This window comes from Carya illinoinensis, chromosome 8 (genome assembly GCF_018687715.1).
Source record: "Carya illinoinensis cultivar Pawnee chromosome 8, C.illinoinensisPawnee_v1, whole genome shotgun sequence".
Lineage (NCBI taxonomy): Eukaryota > Viridiplantae > Streptophyta > Magnoliopsida > Fagales > Juglandaceae > Carya > Carya illinoinensis.
The window spans coordinates 3605141-3625521 of record NC_056759.1 but is presented as its reverse complement, the minus strand read 5'-3'; the positions used below and the strand labels follow the sequence as shown (position 1 = coordinate 3625521).

Sequence of the window (20381 nt, the reverse complement as noted above, 5' to 3'; positions counted from 1 at the left end):
TTTCTTCTTCTTCTTCGTATCTCTCTGTCTCACCAGCCGCCGCTCCTCTCTCTCCTCTCTCTCTCTCTCTCTCTCTCTCTCTCTCTCTCTCTCTCTCTCTCTCTCTCTCTCTCTCTCTCTCTCTCTCTTCGTCTTTTTCTCTCTCTCTTCGTCTTTTTCTTCTTCTTCTTCGTATCTCTCTCTCTCGCCAGCCACGCAGTCACCGTGGTCTCTCGCTCTCTCTCACAGCGCACACAGCCACCGACGACGCCGACGAACCGACCGGAGTTACGCCGAGACCGAGGACGACGGTTTCCTCCCCTTCTCCGGCCGGTTTCGGTCGAGATTTTCAGATGTTTCACCCCATCGGTTCGGTCTTGGTTTTTGTCCAAAACCGAAACCGATATGTCGGTTTTCACCCCTACTTTAACTCGCTTAAACATGTTTAACATATTCCTTATAAATGGATTGAACTAACCCTTATATTTATTTTTAACCTAAATAATATAACTTCATATATAATAAAAGGAAAATTATATAAATAATTTACAATTACAATTGAATTCATGATAAAACGTTTTATCAATATTCAAACCAATAAGTTACAAAAGAAACTAAATTCTCATAAAATAAAACTACGCATTAACCAAAAAAAATTAATAGTTCGAGGTATAAGTAGTATTAATATAACATATTCTCATCAATTAAAAAGACACATAAAACTAAACATTTATAAAATTTAAAAATATAACTTATATGTGTTATATAGGTTAATTGTGAATTTTACGAGTTGACCAACAATTAACCTATTTATTAATCATATCTTATTAGGTCAATTTATTTTAATCAAAATTCATTTATATCAAATACAAATTTATTTATCTTGTATCATTTTCTTGCCAAATTTACAGACAGTACAAAGTAATTAAAAATTTAATCATCAAACTCAAATATTTTTTCATGGCGTATTGGAATGGAAACTAATAGATATATAAAGTAATTATAAAAATTATTTGACATGACGTGGCAATTCATTTTAGAGTACAATAATGATAATATTACATTTGACAAGTCATTTCAAGTTTATTAACAATTTAAATTTATTTTTTATAATTCACTTTTATCATTTCTATATATCACACACTATATTTTATTTTTTATTTTTTAAACTAGTTGAATTATTCTACTCAAATGCATCTCCTTATCTCCATGATTTTAAGCTTGTTAGATCCAAATAGACCATAAAAACAGGAAAAATCATATTTACAAGTGAATGGAAAAATATAAGTACTGCAGTTATATTGGCATGATTTCTTGCTACATGTTATATTTATTTTATACTATTTATAAATTTAATTTTGTAAAATGTTTTTATAAATTAATTCGGTATGTAAACTCAAGTTACATTCAAAAGACATTTATCATTTAATTCGGTATGTAAATACCATGCTTGTTTTTAATCGAGGGTCGAGGGGTCAGCAATCAGCATCACTCGATCTCGGGGGTAATATGCATCAATGATAACTGTGTCTTTGGACGGTGGAAATAGTTCTCTTATATATAATTATTTTTATATATTTTATTAATATGATTATTTATATCACTTTTTAATATAAAATAATTAATTTGATTAATTATATAAAAAATATATAAAAATCTATAAAAAATAACTGTACGTAAAATTCTTGAAATACCAATCAATAATGAAAATCCATCACAAGTCCAACAAAGGCTCAAAACTGCTATATACATGTAAATATATATGTTTAAATAAAAGAATAAAATAAATAAATTATATGTTGATATGTAATATAAATAGTGATAAATAGGATTTTTTTTATAAATAATAAAATAATGATTTTCTCGTAATATTGAAAAATTTTTATCCTCCCCAATTAATTAAATTATCATCTTAAACATGTGAGAGACATATTTTTTATTTATTTTTTAATATCATTAACAACTTTAGATTAAAAGATAAAATGTTTAAGATGTCAAATGAATTGCGAGGCTTTTAGATCAAATTGAGAACTCCCTTTCATTAGTCTAATACCATCAATATTATTATGTTTTTAAGATGAGTATCAAATTACTCTCAACTCTTAAGTTTCAAATTAAATTTAGATTGCGTTTGAGTAATAAGATGATTTTAAATATTCTGTATATAATAATGAAAAAATAGTAAAAAATATTGAATACTAATATAAAATAATAAAAAATATATAAAAATAATAATAAAATAATAAATAATAATAGAACATTTTAGCGACATTTTACTATTTAAACTAGCAGATGTTTTAAAACAATGGATATAGAAGATGAGTCCTATCATATTTATTATTTAATTAAAAATAGCTAAAATATCTCAATCGAAGCCTATAAATTCAAACAAAATTGGTATATTTTCCGTAAGAAGTGTGACAAAGTAACGGAGTAGCCATAAATCACGCATCCCTTAACTCTCTATCTCGGTATAACTTGCTTTTATTATTTACGGAAAAAGTAAAACAGTCGTGCAAAACAAAGAGGGAAAAAGGACGGACGTGGCTATGAGTTTATAACTTTATGGAAAATTCTATACAAAGTAGGCTGAAACGAAGTGGCCGCCACGTGCTCCCATACGTACATGGCCACGTCTTGTCATATTTACATACATATATAGAATCAGTAAGCTTAACCGTAGTATTTCTCAATGTCACCATTTTGTTAAACTCATTAATCAGGCCCTTAATATCACCTCCCATTTTTGTTCCTTGAGAGAGGTAGATAGGTTTCGAGCTTTTGCATGCCTCTTTCTTGATTCAAGATCTAAAAATGGATTCGATGCTTATTGGGTCCTTCCCAAGACCTTCTTCACTTGGTATTGGTACGTACGTGATCATTTGTGTTCACTTCTTGTTAACAATGGATTGATTTTTGAATCTTGAATTTACATGTCTTCAAATTTTGTGTTTTTTTTTTTTTTTTTGAGGGGGTTTGTGGCATTCTGCCTGACTGGGTTTTAGATGCTTTGGATTTGCTTTAACCGTGTCACTACGTGTAGCTCTCTCTCTTGCGGCCTTGCTTCTTCTGTTTTCACGCTGTCACACGTTTTGACTTCGGTATTCTAGGAAAGGATAAAAAAAAGGAAGAAGAAGAAGAGCAAGCTGCTGTTTATAATCTGGGCATTTCTCACCTTTTATAAAGAATGTATATATATGTTAATGTTAATATATATATATACATGCATGCATGGATTGCCAATTATATTCTTAGAGATATTATCAGTGTACAGATGTTACTTGGTACGTATATATGATGCATTATATGATTGTAAATTTGCAATAATTAGCAGGTGGGAGAGAACGGGCTGATAGATTTCAGAAGGCTTTCATCCCAAGTATGACCCCAAATCTCAAGAATGTGTGTGTGTGTTCGTTCGTCATATTTTTTTCTTTTGGAATTAATTTATAATATGCCCTTTTCGGTTCAGTCCAGGATGTGTTACCATTCCAATTTCTGTTAGTGTAGGATCTCATTTAGTAGTCAAGTTTTCAAGATGCGGAGCACGTAACATTCTGGAGAGACAGTCAGACATCAGGTCTCAGCAGCATCTTTTAGAGCAAAGTATCAGAAGCTTTGAGGAAAGAACTAAATTTTACAAGAGGCATGATAAAACATGCTTGGTGAATGCAGCCTCTGGATACCCTCTGGAGTCCAAGCCTGAAGCTTATAAACCAAAAAGCATTTGGGACTCATTAAAAAACTCCTTAGCTGCTTTTTACCGGTTTTCTCGTCCACACACGGTCATAGGCACAGTTAAGTGAAAGTCGATAGTATTACAAGGAACTGTTCTTGAAAATTAATACAGAATCTAATTGGTTCAAGAATTTATTTTTTCTTTCTTCTTCATTTTGTCTTTTTCAATTTTGGGAGAGGCTTTAATTTTTCTTTTCTGTCAGCAGGCATTAAGCATAATGTCAGTTTCTCTCCTTGCAGTCGAGAGGCTCTCAGATATATCTCCATTGTTTTTCACTGGGGTAGTGGAGGTGATGCCTCAAATATCATATCAACTTGAACATTACATGTATACCTTTAATTATCTTAAACCTTTGTATTGCTTTTCAGGCCGTGGTTGCTGCTCTATTAATGAACATTTACATTGTTGGTCTGAATCAGTTATCTGACATTGATATAGACAAGGTAGGTTTTATGAGTGAATCCTACTGAAAGCATTGCAGTGACTTCAATGATGAAGAAACAAACATTGTGCAGCCTAAGGACAGAGAAAGATACTATTGTCTGAAAGTACTGGCCAGGGTCCATCATTTGCAGTGATTAAAATGGAGGATATTTCCTTGTAGACCATATATCCAGCTGATAACATAGTCTAGCTAATTTACCTATATGTTCATTCAAATAACCCCCTCTCCCACCCCACTTCTCTCCCTCAAACTCTTTGTACCTTACTTGGAATTTCATATCTGGAAAAAATATACATGGAGCATATGGGGACTGTCAAATTCTATTTCTATACCGTGTTGTTTCATTTCAGGTTAACAAGCCATATCTTCCATTAGCATCAGGGGAATATTCAGTTGCAACCGGTGTCATGATTGTGACGTCTTTCTCCATTCTGGTATTAAAAGTTATTTTTTGTTCACAGCTCTCTTCATTTGGTACAGGTTATGAAACCTTTTATAAAACAATTTTCTTTTCATTAATATTGGAAATATGTTCAATTGGAATGTTTAAGTTGTATGTTGAATAAATAGGGAACTTTTATTTGAGTAAACATCATTTAATAAAGTATATTGAATAAGATTAATGCAGAACTTGTAGAGACCAAACTACTAATTAAAAGATGTCAAGGAAATAGGTTGGTGCCCCATATATTTTTAAATGTAATTCACAGTCTACTAGAATACTCCTGAATTTTCATTTTGAATAGGTAAAATTTTGTGATTCCTCTCTTTATTCCATTATTCAGGATACATTTTCCATGGTCTTGAAAATTTCAAGCATTGATCTAGATTCTTGACTGAATGCATGCTTATTATCTCCTTTCTTTTCTAACAGAGTTTTTGGCTTGGATGGATTGTTGGTTCATGGCCATTGTTTTGGGCTCTCGTCATCAGTTTTTTACTTGGAACTGCTTATTCGATAGATGTGAGTTGGTTTTGCTCGCATATGAATGATTTGATTTTGAACTCCTCATATAGCTGTATGGTGCAGTTGTGTTACTCTGATATGATGTGTATCTATACCCTGAGCCAAAATAAATTTTTTCTACTGACGCATTCATTCTCTTGTAGGAATAAATATCAGAAATAAACCGCTTCTCCAAAATTTAGAGTGAAAACGTGCAAAAGAATCCAGCATATATGTTATTCTCAACCCGTTCACATGTACAAGGCATGAGCATATTACCATATACATCTGTGTTTGTAACCAAAACTTCATTTTTCCAGTGGTCTTTGGCCAATGGCAATGACCCCTGTACCTCGGGGGTGAGATCTGAGCTTGATTTGCCTCCCTGTCGCCTAGAAAGAAAAAAAGAAAAAAAAAAACCAACTCTTATTTTCAATGAGCAGATAATTTATTAGATATTGCTGAAGGAATATGACCCAAATCAATGGGTAACGTATGAAAGAGACCCTAAAGAGCTAGCATGCATTACTTATAAAAACAAAAAAACAAAAAACAAAAAGTGCTTGTAAACATCATACTGCAGAATCCTCTGCAGCAAATGCCAAAGGAGAGTGCTCACTGCGTGACACATGGTTCCATTTTAGATCAGAAACCGACACAAAGAAGAGAAAATGTTTGGTTCTGGTTAAGGGACTTTTAGTAGTTTTAGTTGGGAAAGGTAATCGGATGGCTTGATATGGTGATATATTAATTGAAGTTCGTTTTTCGAGACGATAATCCTTAATTATTTTTCAGCTCCATTTGTTTAGTTACTACTTGCATCTTGGGAAAATTTCCATTGATGGTATTTGCTATTACAACATGCTGTTATTTGAAAATATTCTTTGATTTTAGTTGCCCCTATTGAGATGGAAGAGATTTGCAGTAGTTGCTGCAATGTGCATCGTGGTTGTGCGGGCGGTGATTGTTCAGCTTGCATTTTTTCTACATATTCAGGTTTATCTATTATTATTTCAAGTCCAGTTGTAATCTTGCACCATCTCATGCAATACCTGGTCCGTCACACAGGCAATTACCTCAAAACAAAAAATAGCAACTGATACCTGACAACTAGAAAGAAAAGGCAAATTAGCTCAGATCATCTTTTCTGTGTATTTTGATGCGCTTCCATTGTTTGGTTACTAATTCTCGTTCCATTTCCAGACCCATGTATACAAAAGACCTGCTGTCTTTTCAAGGCCACTGATTTTCGCAACTGCATTCATGAGCTTTTTTTCGGTTGTTATAGCATTATTCAAGGTAAAAGCTCATATCCTGTTTTAAGAAGGGTGTATTATAAGTGTAGATAAATTTAAATTTCAAGTTTGTATTTTTTCAATCCAATATATCTTGAAGTATTACATTCAGTTTTAACTGTTGGATTTGGTGGTAGGACATACCCGATATTGATGGAGATAAGATATATGGCATCCGCTCTTTTTCAGTGCATTTGGGTCAAAAGCGGGTTAGTTTTCAATAAGAAACATGTTCCTTAAGTGCAAAATCTTGTAGGAGCTTGTAAGTGCTATCTTTTCCATTGGTTGTTCCTGATTTACATTGGCCAGGTATTTTGGATTTGCATTGCACTCCTTGAAATGGCTTATGGCGTTGCTCTTTTAGTGGGACTATCATCTTGCTGCCTCTGGAGTAGAGTCATCACGGTAATCTGTTCAGTTTTGCAAGTTCCATGATCTATAGGGTATATACAATCTTTATTCCTCTTGAGTTTATTGCATGGCTTGGTTTCTCCCCTCTCTTTGATTCTAAATGCAGAAAGCGGTGAAATATTGGAAAACACGGCTAAAACTACTCTATATCTCAGAACTGCATTGTAACTGAAAAGAGTGATGGTTATGCTCATAAAAAAAGAAGAAAATACTAAGATTTATGAGTATGATCCAATTTTTTCCCCTCGCATGCTGCATAATTATTGCACGAAGCAACAAAAGTGACTGAACAATATACCAAGTTGTATTGATGTGGTATTCTATCTTTGCTTTGATTCAGGTTTTGGGACATGCAATTTTGGCTACAACCCTTTGGAGACGTGCCAAATCTTTTGATCTGAGCAACAAAGCTGCAATCACATCTTTCTACATGTTTATTTGGAAGGTAACTTGTGCTACCTTTTATTATACCAAAGACTCAGCCATTTCTGTTCTGTTCCTGTGCAGGGGCCCCTTTGTATGGTCAACCACATAGTTGGGACGCTAGTATTATCTATCAACACTTAAATTTTCAATCATATAACCTATTTTCATAAGGCCAGGAAAGGTATTTCTCCACGGTATGTTAATTAAAACCTGGTTGCCATCTCTTAACATAATAATAATAAGAAGAAGAAGAAGAAGACTGGCAAATGCTGACTGAATGAGTTTGATTCTCAGATCTGTAAGGACTAGATGCTACCCAACCTATATTTACTGATTGCTTACTCAGTAGAGGGTAAAAAAGCTTTCAACATTTGGGTTATACAAATCATTTTTGGCATTTTGCTAGTGTGGTGTACCGATAAATATGAACTGTTAGCAAACTTGATCGCATATCGAACCCTCCTCAAACCTGCTAGATTAACATGAGCCGACTCTAGCTAAGACCATGGTCCTGTTTACACATGTTAGTAGGCATTTAGTAGCGTATGCACCTTGGAAACGATTTAATTTCGCTCCGTTATTTTCTTCTTAATCATAGGATATCTTGTTTCTTTTTGCAGCTCTTCTATGCTGAGTATTTACTCATTCCACTTGTGAGGTGAGGATGTGGAAAACTTTTGAGAATGAACGGGGTTCATTGCTGAAATGTGTTTTATGGCTACGAAGTTGTATGGGATGTATGCAAGATATCATGCCATCTTTAGGGAGAGTCATGTTCTGGGATCTGGGAAAAATGCATCTTGGAAACTCCATTGGCATTCCGATATCGCATTATCTATTTGTTCTCTTGAACTAGTTTTGCCCTCAATATCATATTATCTATTTGTGAGATGATAATTACCCAACGGACGGCACATTTGCATGCCTTACTTAACGCCAGCTTGCTCTTCCCATGCCTTAAATGGCAAATTTAATATTTTTTTCAACATTTATTTTTGTCCCATAAATTAGATAAATATTTTATAATTCAGTTTATATATTTTTAGATCCGGTGAAATCTTTTTGACTTTGGTCCGACAAGCCCACATGGTCATGCAAGGCGTGGAAGCATATGCCCGCATTTTAATTACGGAAAGCCGGAAAGGCTGGAAATAAGAGGCAAATGATATAATCGTGTACAGTGTGTGGAAGTTTGTAATCTTTTTTAAATTAAAAATAAATTTTGTAACAATAGATTTAATTATTTTTAAAAATGATTATGTTATATTTGTGCATTCTATACATTACGATTGTATCTAATATTATTTTATAGTTTATTTTTGTAAAATGTTAAATCTATTAAAAGATTTTGTAAAAATAAATTGATGGGATATGTGATATCTATTTTATAGTAAAATATATCTTACAATCTAATTACTACGTAATGTTAGTACTCTAATGATATATTAGTTAATGCATGTGTATATTTTTAATACATACAGAATCAATATACATTTAGTCGGTTTGGTTAAACAAAATTAAATTATCTTATTTCATCTTATATAATTATTATAATTTTCTAAAACACTTATATAAATTATAATAAATAATTCGATATTTTCAAATTTTAAAATAAAATTAATATTAAAAAATTATATTATAATAAAATTTTATTTAATTTTTAATAAAATATTTTATTTCATCTCACCTGAACTGTAACCAAACGTAATCTAATATTTTATAATTAAAGAGTAGTGTTATATTCACAAATAAATCATATAAAAATAATTTTATAAATTAATATAATTTTATCTTAGATTTATTTAATAATAATTTTATAATCTAATAAATCATAATAAATTATATTAATTTATAAAATTATTTTTATATAATTTATTTGTGATTAAAATATTTTCCTTAATTAAAACGATCAAGAAATTTATGAGGAGCCAAAACTCTCTTAAGCACTTCTAGATGTTACTCCTGCGAATCTCAACCTATGTGGGGTCGGGTTGTATGAGTTTTAGCCATTACTATCTTTACAAGCGGCAGACTCAGGATCATGCAAAGGATGAGGCTATTGTTCCGTGCACAAGTAGAACAACGTCACCGCAAAAATAAAAATCTATCAGAAAACTACTACTGAAAATTGGAGTTGGAGCACAAGTACAGCGATTCTGCATTTAGATACAGGCTATATCCAACGGCAAACATGTCCATTGCATCATCTCAGCAAAGTTTCCTCACCAACGCCCTCAGCTCTCCACCGACCCACAAACCAAGGACAAAGATTCTCTACCCTGTTAAAACAATCTCATGCAGATACCCACCTCATGAACACGACGACTCTCGAGGGTAATGTCACCCAACCAAATCGCACACTTTTTGGTAGTTCCTTCAATTGGAAATTCTATGCTTTCCGATTCTCTTTTTTACCCTGTTTTTACTTTTTGCAATCATTTCTGAGAGAAGATTGTGTGCTGGGTATTTGGGTTTCCCAGGAAGAGTGTGAACCAGTTGGGAAAGCTGGCCATAGTAACACTGGCAGCTGGGGTGTTGACACTGGGCTCAGTTCATGATGCATCTGCTGCCAAGACTGGCGGAAGAGTTGGCGGGCAGGCTTTCCGGCCATCAGCACCTCGGTCAGCCCCCAGAATCAACAATAATTCTAGGTATTTTGAAATTGCAGTCCTGTTTCTTTGATTTAAATTTGGCCATTGATTTTGGTACCTTTATAACTTATTTGTAACAAGGATAATTCTAGGTGCTGGACTTTTTCTTAGCAAGGAAAGGTACTGTGATGAGAAATAACTCCAATAGATGTTAGCTGAACGTGCTTGATAATATCATATGCATTTTCTGTGCGCTATTCTATGACTTGTCGCAGATGTTCCTATTAGCAGACTTTGTTCTTACATCCTCCACAATGCTGGCTAGCACAGGTACATCAGGAAGAATAGAATTTTGCAACATGATAATATTTCCTTGCTGCCAGAGGGAAACCACAGTAGCCAAGGCATCCTCCAAAATTTGAGTGACCAATAATATTGGGAAAAGAGAGAAACAAACTAATAATAAATGAGATAATAAAGTGGGACAAACACAATAAAGAATAGGGAAAGATAGGGCAGAGGCAAAAGAAGTAGGTGGAAAACTGAAATTTTATTGATTGTTGTTGTACGCACTGATGGTGATTCATAACCTTAATATCTATGGTACAACAGATCAATCAATTTCTTATAGGACTAATATTAGATCGCAAAGATAAGACAAACTTGACCCACTTTAAAGGACGAATTTAAATAGAACCACAATAAACTAATCCTGTATAAATATTAAACAACAACAACACTATTCCTAAGTATATTTGACACCATATAAGATAAAGTTGACATTCAATTGACTTCTGGGACAGTGTCGAGCAATTTGAACTAAATCTCAACATTTTTAGAAGAATTGGATTAGGAAATTTCTATACTCCACGCTACTATATTACTTTCATCTCATTAAGTAAGATGTGATACATTTATCACCATTGAATGATCATTTATTGAATGCTTCCTTAACATCCAATGATGATAAATATACCATATCTTACTTAGTAGGATGAAAATAAGACGAGAGTGTAGTGTATAACATTACTCATTGGATTAACATCAACAACCTGCTAATCCAGATTCAGTTATTTTTGCCTTCCCATCATTCTCTTAATTGTGAGGGAGCCAACTGCGTGATCTTCTGTCTTGAACAAAAAGGCTGACATCTCTAATAAAGTGGAATCATGTATCTAAGTGCTTGCTTCTTTCACGAGTGATTGGATTCTTTGCTGAATCAATAGGTGGAATATTACAAAGAAAAATGTTTGTAGACCCATCAACTTGAACATTGATGTGATTAAGCATATTATTTTATTTTATATATAAGTACCTGTGATTAAGCATACTCTGCGATCAAAAAGGACGTTGACATACAATGAAGTGACAGCCACATATTTTGCCTCACATGTAAAAAGAACAACAAGAGATTGCTTACTTTGAGCACCAATAAAATGCTATTGGGCCAAATTCAAGATATGGTTGATGTGCTCATAGTCGACCAACCATGTCTTTCATTATTGACGATACTGAGTATTCAATACTGGATCACTTTTGTCCCAAGTCCATTAGGCCTGTAATGGATATTGTATTGGCTTCTCTTGTATAAAAAACGCATGGAGGCCAAGAACTAAAAAAATGCTCCTTTTAGGTTTTCTAACTTGATTTCATTTCCAATTTTGATTTTCCATCTAAGAATTTAACTGCATAAAATTCTAGGCAAGATATCATCTACCAGTCTATTGACATGATTAAGTTCATTTGGCAGGACCAACATTTACGTCAATCCTCCAGTTGCACCACCTTTAGTTGGTGGGTACGGTTATGGTTATGGTGTACCTTTCTACGGTGGCTGGGGTTGGTCACCATTTTCTTTCTTTGCACCTGGTCCGAGTGTTGCCGTCGGCGTTGGAGGTGGATTTGATGTTTTTGCTCTGTTTCTGTTTCTTGGTGCTTTAACTGCTGTTGTGAGGAGATTCACCCGACGAACAGATGAAGATGATGAGTACTAGGGGCAGAGAAATTGTTTTTTGATGTTCGAATATAGTGATATACAGATGTTTCAGTTATGGGTACAAGCCTACAGGACACTTCTAACTAGCCACTATCTTGTGATTTGAATCGGTGTTTGCGATGTAATTGTGCCAAAGAACAGAGAAAATCTTGTAATTCAACACACTTGTGATGTGTATTTGTAAATCTTATTCTATGGATTAATTGTGCGGATTATGAATCCATGACATCAGCAAGTGTTAAGTCCAATATCAGGTGTGTTCTAAGTAAAATTCTGATATGTTTTCTCACAACTAACAGATTGCAGCTAATATTAAGGATAGAGATAACCACGTGAAGAAATTCATGGGCCTAACTCATTTCTTAAAACCAGTTCAAAGAGAGAGGTTTGCCCCAACATTATAAACATGTCCAAGACCTTGTCCACAAGCAATGTGGGACTTATTCTTTAACACCCTCTCTCACATGCAGGCTAGTATGTTTTCTGATCCTTGTCACAGGATAAGTAGTGTAGGCCCTATTCGTTCTGTGGTAGGCTCTGATACCATGAAGAAATTCATGGGCTTAACTCATCTTTTAAAACCAGTTCAAAGAGAGAGATTTGTCCCAACATTATAAACATGCCTAAGACCTTGTTTATAGGCAATGTGTGATTTATTCCTCAACAGTTTTCAACCTCAAAAGTCTACAGAAATGTCAGTTTCGCGAAAATGGTACTAACTTCACTGACTGGAAGTCTAGAACTAGTATTCACAGAGCTAATCTCTTTGTAAGAAGAAGAAACGAAGGGAGATTAAAGAAATTAGAGAGGCTCAGGCTCTCTCACCTTTTCCGTTTATTTCAACAGGAGCTGAGTCTCTTTCTTTATAAATTTCAAAAGGGTGCTTACCGCATCAATTATGAAGAAATTTGCGTCAGGGTTACATAAGAACAGCATTTTCCATTAAACAAACATTAGAACTCCACATGGTTCCAACTCTCAAAATGTACTTCATTACAAACAACCAAAGGTAGCTTTATTAGAGCAGAACGAAAACTTGTATAAATTCTACGGATCTTTGCATTTTATTTGGACTAATTCAATTGTACGTACGTACTAAAAGAACCTAAGAAAGCAGTATGTCTCACCTAGTACTAACTTTCTCAAAGGAGTGAGAGAAAAGGAAGGCGGAAGCTATCGTTACCTAGGCCGTAACATTTAGCAACAAAAAAAATCTTTCACCCAACCAGTGCTCAACGAACTAAGCTAGATAGTCTCCTATCACTAGGCTCACCGACAAGAGGTAGCCTACGACGTTTTCATCACTACTATTTTGTTTAGTTAGCCTAGCATAGGTGACGGGAGGAGTTTGGGATCGAGATCGTCTTTTATGAAGCCCGACTCCAACAGCTCGTCCAATTGCTTCCCGAAGTCCTTCACCCCAGAACTAATAATGGAATGGTAATCCAACTGATTGACGACTATACCAGGAATAATTGGCTGCTTAAGACGGCATTTATCTAACGCTGGAATCTGAAATGTTGTGGGTTGGGTTCTAGAGAGAGAGCGTACGAAAACTCAGCGAGTCAATGAACCATGATGAACTCCATAGTAAAGCGATAACGAAATAACTTTACATGGATGGGAGTTTTGGACTTGACAGGACCTGGAAAGTTGGCAACTCATGAAGTATTTTCAGATGGGCCATTCAGCGGGTGGTGTTGCTTGTATTGACACCCTGTGCTGGGGTTGAGAGTGCACCCACCATTGAGTAAAAAGAGTGGGAGACCCACTAACAGGAATCAATTTGGTCTCTTTCCAAAATCAATGAAGGAAACGAATATCGATTATTGGAATTCTCATGGCTTCTGCTTGTAGTTCAGTTTTGTTTTGTTTTTGTTTTTTGTTTTTTTCTTAATGAGCGTCATAAAAGCCATGGTGGGAATGTTGATAGCAAGTGTTTTTGTGCTTTTGCGATTGGCTGATGATGTCATGATAAAGTAAAACTGGAAAAAACTGCCAAGCCCATAATCTCCAACTTTGAGTTTATTGACTAACTTGAAGTCCTCTGTTAAAATATAAAATAAGTATACCTATTCTATTCAGTTTAAACTTTTAAAATAAGCTATAATTTTACATAATATCATAGCATATTCCTCCTTATTACACTCTCTCTTTCTCTCTCTCTCTCAAAAGTATTAGCTTTAGGAACCTCTCTGGTAAGGGTGTAAAATTTTCAGTCTGAATAGAAAAAATTGACTAGACCCAAAAACTTGTTTGATCGGTTTTGGTCCTCCATTTGTGGGACTGAATAGGTTTCGATTTAGTCCTGATGTGTGATTTTTCACCCTGGACCAGACCAGACCAACCAAACTACAAATATATATTTTTAATTTTTTTTATAAATTATATATATTATTTTATGTACTAGTTATATAAGTGAACTATATAATTTTCATCTAACCTATGGTTATTGACAGTATAAAATGTTAAATATATAATTATTAATCACCTAATATCAATTAACTAATATATAATTATCAATTTTGATAATTTGAACAACTTTTTTTAAGCTATTTTGAAGTAAAAAATGTGTAAATAAAGTTAAATGATTGTATTATTCAAAATTACAAACATCGTGAATTTTTTTTTTATACTAATGGGTCAAAAATACACATTGCAGACTTTCTCATATAATTCAAGAATGATGGTTTTTTTTTTTTTTAAATAATTGGGCTCTATTTGAAACTGGTCCAAACTGATGTGGACCGACGGGGCCAATAGCTAATAGTCCGGTCTAGTCTGAGAAAATGATGATGGACCAAAATCATCCCCGGACCCGTCTATTAGGCCGGGTTAACCCATCATCTAACGGACATCCCTGTTTGTTGTCCATAGTCATCAAATTTTCCTCCGAAACAAACACATACTCTCACAATTAGTGCAATCAAGCTTCCGATTCTTGTGATCTGTTCCTTCCTCAAATTTCAATACTAACTTGTTCTTGCTAAATTAGTATCCCCCGTGTGATGATCCATGCACAGACTGGCCTAGCTACTATTCTTCAACATTAATTAATTTGGTACACCAACCATTAATTCACATGTAAATTGAAAAGGAATGTGCCGGCGCGTATATATGCGTAACTGATCTCCTTAATATATATGGGACTATATATTAAAATAAAATTAAACTTGTTGATATCAAATGCTTTTATACATCAGCAATGTATTTGACATCTCAATAAAATAGACTTATCGTCATAGATTTTTTTGGGGGGGTTATGCTCATGTCAAGGCCGATATGTTAAAATGATGCTCTTTGCTTTCCAACATGTACATCCACTTTCAGAATGACAGAATATTGAACTCAAGAGATCAAACAATGAATAATGTTGTCAGCAATAATTGGGGGGTGAAAACAAACGAGGAAGAAGATTAAAAAAATGATGACAAAAAAGAAGCAAGCACTAGAGAACAACGTGGGGATGATGAGGATGGATGGATGGATATTTATCATCATCTTGTGTAATCAGGGAGAGGTGTAAGTACTACGTATTGGATCATGCACATGACATCAGAAGATAAGCTTAATTTAGGACTCAACATTAAGGAGATTCCTTTGGGTCCTTTCATAATCCAATCTTCTAGTACTAATTTAAAACTCTTATGTTTAATCATTTATTTATTGTTATTGGTTGGGAAGTCATACTCCAAATTTGATGCATTGAATGTGGGTACTGAGTTCTATTTAACTTTTCGTTTGATTGTTAGAGTTCACTGAGATTTAGTTTAATTTTAAATTGAATCTAACATCTAAACATACATATATCTAATCGTTAAATTCATCTCAATTCAAAACTTTTTTATATGTAAGATTCACAATTTTTTTTAACTTAATATCTCTTTATACGCAGAATCTATAACTTTTTTCAATTTTCTATAAATAAATATAAACTTGTCTTAACATTCAAATACATCTAAACTTATCTTAAGTGGATCTCATAAAGCTTACTTCGTTATCTCAACTCATTACTATTTATAAAAAATTCAACTCAACTCAACTCAATATTAAAATGTAACTACCTTTAAGGATTTTCATTTTTTTTAAAAATAATAATTATTATGCTTACCACTCTTCCCATGGATTGTGAGCTGACCCTTTTGAAATGATATGGCCTTTTAAAGAAGAATAGGTAAGTATAAAATTCGAATTATGTTTTTAAAAAAGTACACGAGACTTATGAATTTTAGAATTGTGTTTAATATTAATTTTTTTTTTATTTCATTTCATTTATTTCATATTTTGTACCAATAATATATTTTACATGTCAATAAACTACTAATTTATAAATATTTTTTCATCATAATATTATTTATTTTATTTACACTAGCGTCGCCTCATGATATATGGTTGGGCCATGATGTTCGTGGCTTTTTTTATTTCTTTGTTTTTGTCTCTAAATTTCCCATTGTAATCATGGTGGTGGGATCTTTTCCTTCATCAACGGGATCCACTAGAACAACTTTCCATCCAAGATTTAACGAAATGCCTGATAATTATAAAGGCTACCATTAATTTAATATATCATAAGGTTAGGATATCGAAATTATATATAAAATAAGAATTTACAGTGTCGAAGTCAAAATGAGGCAAAGCGTATATGAGGTGACGCATGTGTGCAAAGACCCACGCTGCCACGCATGGCAATGGTGGCGGTGGAGATATTTATTGGAGGCTACACATAAGCACAGCGTTGACACCATACTCTATATAAAATGTCAAAAAAGTATATAATAAAAAAATATATAAATATCGTGTAATTATTTTAAAAAAAATAAAATTTATTATTAAAAAATTAATTTTTTTCATATATAATAAATATTTATTCATTTTTTTTAAATAATTATATGATATTTATATATTTATAATTATAAGTATTATTTCTCTTTACGTAAAAATGTCAAAAGTCAATATTTGAGATAATGACGTGCTTGTGATAAGATCAAGAGATAAAGATGTAATATTTTAAATGTTATTTAGATATTTTCACCCATTACCAACTCTTTTTTTTTTTTTTAAATCAAAACCAAATTTAAAGAAAATCACTTTAATACGTAACAACTAATTAAACGAAAAAAAACACAAACAAAACTGAAATAAATAAATATGAATAAAATTAATATAATTTAAGATTACTTGTTAATTATAAAAGTTTTAAATATTGGATGGATGGAAAACCCCATGGAGTCAAGTTAGGAAGTGACCATTAGATCTTCACCGAACAAAAACAGGCCAGTTTGGTAGTGGTGGGGTTAGGGACAAGTGTTAGGTCAAATATCATGTAGTTATATATATGGATCGATGTGACCCAACAAAAAATATACAAAAGGCTAGGGATGCTTATCCTTTCCGATATCTATGGATCATGACTGGACGCCTGGTTTAAGTTCGATCTATATGGTTGTGTGCTACCATATCTTGATGGTTTTTTTTTATCATAAATAGTGGGGTCTACCATGAATGTCATTAAATGAAGGATAATGACAAGTCTGATCAACTGACACACGGACAATGAAGAAGAAGATCATATGCAATCCCTTTCTAATAACACTATGATTTCTCCAAACTTGTCTCATCTAATATCTTTAGGGAAATTTGCCTAAGCAGCATGTATGCGAGAAAACATATATTATAGCTAGAAAAAATATAATTACAAATATAATTATATATTAATTTGTGTATTAATATGATATAATTAATTAAAAAATAGATTTTTATTAAAAATAATATTAATTTAAATTTTAAATATAAATAAATTAATATTAATTTACATGTTAATACGTGATTATATTTATATATAGTAAAACTCTTCTAACTAACTGTTTTGGGGAGTGAAATACTGAGCTGGGTGATAGCTGGGTAGCTGGGTGCGTGCATGGCATGCAACTTGAGGTCATCCGTTTGGAATTAGAGAGGGATCAATGAATGGGATCTTGGAAATTAAGAAAGAATAACAATTAACAAAGGCAAGGGGTGGGTACTCGGCCAGGGGGGAGGTCAGGGATTGGTTTGTGGAAGGAATTGGCCATTGGGGGGGTCTTGACTTTTGTTGGGGATTGTGCCTTGTTTAGGCTACAACGCGTGCTTATTCCTATCCATCCAACCAAACCAACTTACGTATTAGCCTACGACTGCTCCCAGATTCCGTCACTTGTTTTGTTCTTTTTCTTTTGACACTACCCTTAATTTACTACTAGCCCTACCAATACGTACGAATGTCCTTTTCTCTTTGGGAAATGACAGAGCAATCGAAAAATCTACACATATTTTGTATCTATTTTTTTTATTAAGAATGTATTTTTAATAAATTTATATTTTCTAATTTATTTTTAAAAATATTAAATAGATTTAAAAAATGCTTAAAAAATAAAAAACAAAAATAGAAAAAAAAAATCAGACTGTTCATTATAAAAAAAAGTGTAGAATTTTCTATGCCTTTAGTAAAACTCTCTTTCTGAAAATGAAAATGGGAAGAGGCCGATAACGGTAACTTTGAACTATAGTCTAAATTTCAATTTCAATTTAATATATTCTTAGATGGTTGATTTTAGTACATGTCAAATTGTATAGGAATAACATAAAGAAAAATCAAGCATGCATCCTTAATGCATCATATTTATAAACAACAAAAATATAATTTTAAACACAATTATACATTAATCTGTACATTAATTTGATGTGATTGATCAAAAAATAGATTTTATTAAAAATAATATTAATTTAAATTTTAAATATAAATAAATTAATATTAATATACAGATTAATACACGACTTTGTTTATATATAACAAAACTCTTATCAACATAAACAGATAAACATGCACACGTTCCAACGTACGCGACCGCTATCATATATAAAGACCAAAGAGCTTGATTTATTTATAACAAGATATTTAAAAAATTCAAGTCTTATTTTAAAAGAATAATTAATTGCTAAAATATAAATTTTATTTTAGATAAAAGTAATTTAATATAATTAAATTGGAATCCTAATTAACTCATTACTTAGATTCAAATTTGTACTGAAAAAAATTAAGAAACACGAATCCATGTATATACGTACGTACTGGCAGCTTGCTTCATTGTACTTTCTACATTGATCTCAAGAGTTAATTAGCTGTCGGCGGTGGATACATATATATTAATATTATATAACCTTAACTTAAAGTGTCGTACGTACGTGCTGACAGCATGTTATTAGTGTACGTATAAATTATGTTCAAGCCAACAAATAATTCATGTGCACCGTATAATATGTACGTAACAGATCGGAGTAGTCATGTTATATATAATATGTATATTATTCCTTCAGAAAAAAGTTATATTAAACTATATTAATAATTATATATTATGGTATTATCAATAATATATTAATTAATTTCACTTGATGATCGGTTGGTATAATAATAATGTTTAATAAATGTGTACCTAATAATGCCTCACATGGCCAACCCAAACCAACCATATCAATTGTATGGCTGTCTAAACGTGATCATAATTAATTCGTCATTTTTTAATCCAACCTACCTACGTAAGTAGTGGAAATTATTCATTTATAGTGGTTATTGATCTCATGCAATAAACGCATGATCTATATTATATGTGTGTGTATATATATATATTTATAGGACGGTGGGATTGATCAACAAACGAAGATCGACCTCGGAATTTACGTATCAACTAGTTAATTTGACTTTTTCAAAGTAATTTTCTTTAGGAGTTTTGCTATATACAAACAAAATCGCGTACTAATCTGTATACCAATACTGATTCATTCATATTTAAATTTTAAATTAACACTGTTTTCAATAAAATCTACTTTTTGTCTAATCACAATAGATTGGTGTACATATTATTACATAATTATGCTTGCAACTAGATTTTTTCTTTACATATATATCGATCATGAACTCTGCACAGATTTTGATCATAATTTATTTTAAATAAATGATCTAGATCTTACCATATTAATAATTATTATAGGTTAAAAAGATGCAATTACAATTAATTGAATATTGAATTATATATATATATATATATATATATATATATTTATATATATTAAGGGAAAATGCAGGAATTTCTCAGTACCTTAGTTCAGAGATCTAATGGGAATAAAAAAATAAACAATTAAATAAATAAGCAATTTAATAATGAATATATAGATACAAAAAACATCTTTACATATATAAATAAGCAAAACTAGTCCTTTTTTTTTTTTTAAATATAGATATGTATGTTATTGATGTTAATTAAGAATGTATGCATTCAATTAAAACATATATAGTTAATTAACCCTGATAGAGTTGAGCAACATGCATTCTTCACATACCTTCTCGCTTGCCCCCGTGCATGCAGAGTACATATTGCTGTCATCATGTGGTACGTATATGATCTGGAGCAATGGGGCACGTACATTGCATATGGCCAAAAAAACCCATGTTACTGAACAGGATTTGATGGGATATAATAAACGAGTAGATGACAAGGGAAGGCATGCCCACATAGAACA

The 20381-nt window shown here is 32.4% G+C and overlaps 2 protein-coding genes across 6 annotated transcripts; both read left to right on the top strand.

The window, feature by feature from the left end:
* The first annotated feature begins 2653 nt into the window (after window positions 1-2653).
* Window positions 2654-8229, top strand: LOC122318015 (homogentisate phytyltransferase 1, chloroplastic-like). 5 transcript variants are annotated; one of them, XM_043135135.1, is made up of 13 exons: window positions 2655-2845; window positions 3314-3358; window positions 3457-3776; window positions 3924-4007; window positions 4087-4161; window positions 4514-4597; window positions 5038-5127; window positions 6004-6105; window positions 6313-6408; window positions 6542-6613; window positions 6714-6809; window positions 7156-7260; window positions 7862-8229. In XM_043135135.1, exons 1-13 carry the CDS (start codon window positions 2794-2796, stop codon window positions 7901-7903), a joined length of 1263 nt encoding a protein of 420 aa, XP_042991069.1. In that variant the 5' UTR covers window positions 2655-2793; the 3' UTR covers window positions 7904-8229. The 5 variants fall into 5 exon arrangements, with proteins under 5 accessions (XP_042991072.1, XP_042991069.1, XP_042991070.1 ...); XM_043135136.1 differs by having other exon boundaries at window positions 3311-3358; window positions 3490-3776; XM_043135133.1 differs by having other exon boundaries at window positions 3311-3358.
* Window positions 8230-9294: 1065 nt separating this feature from the next.
* LOC122274299 lies at window positions 9295-12076 on the top strand. Its single transcript, XM_043083338.1, has 3 exons — window positions 9295-9575; window positions 9722-9892; window positions 11583-12076. The coding sequence occupies exons 1-3, from the start codon at window positions 9433-9435 to the stop codon at window positions 11824-11826; spliced, it is 558 nt and encodes a 185-aa protein (XP_042939272.1). The 5' UTR covers window positions 9295-9432; the 3' UTR covers window positions 11827-12076.
* The last annotated feature ends 8305 nt before the right edge of the window (window positions 12077-20381 follow it).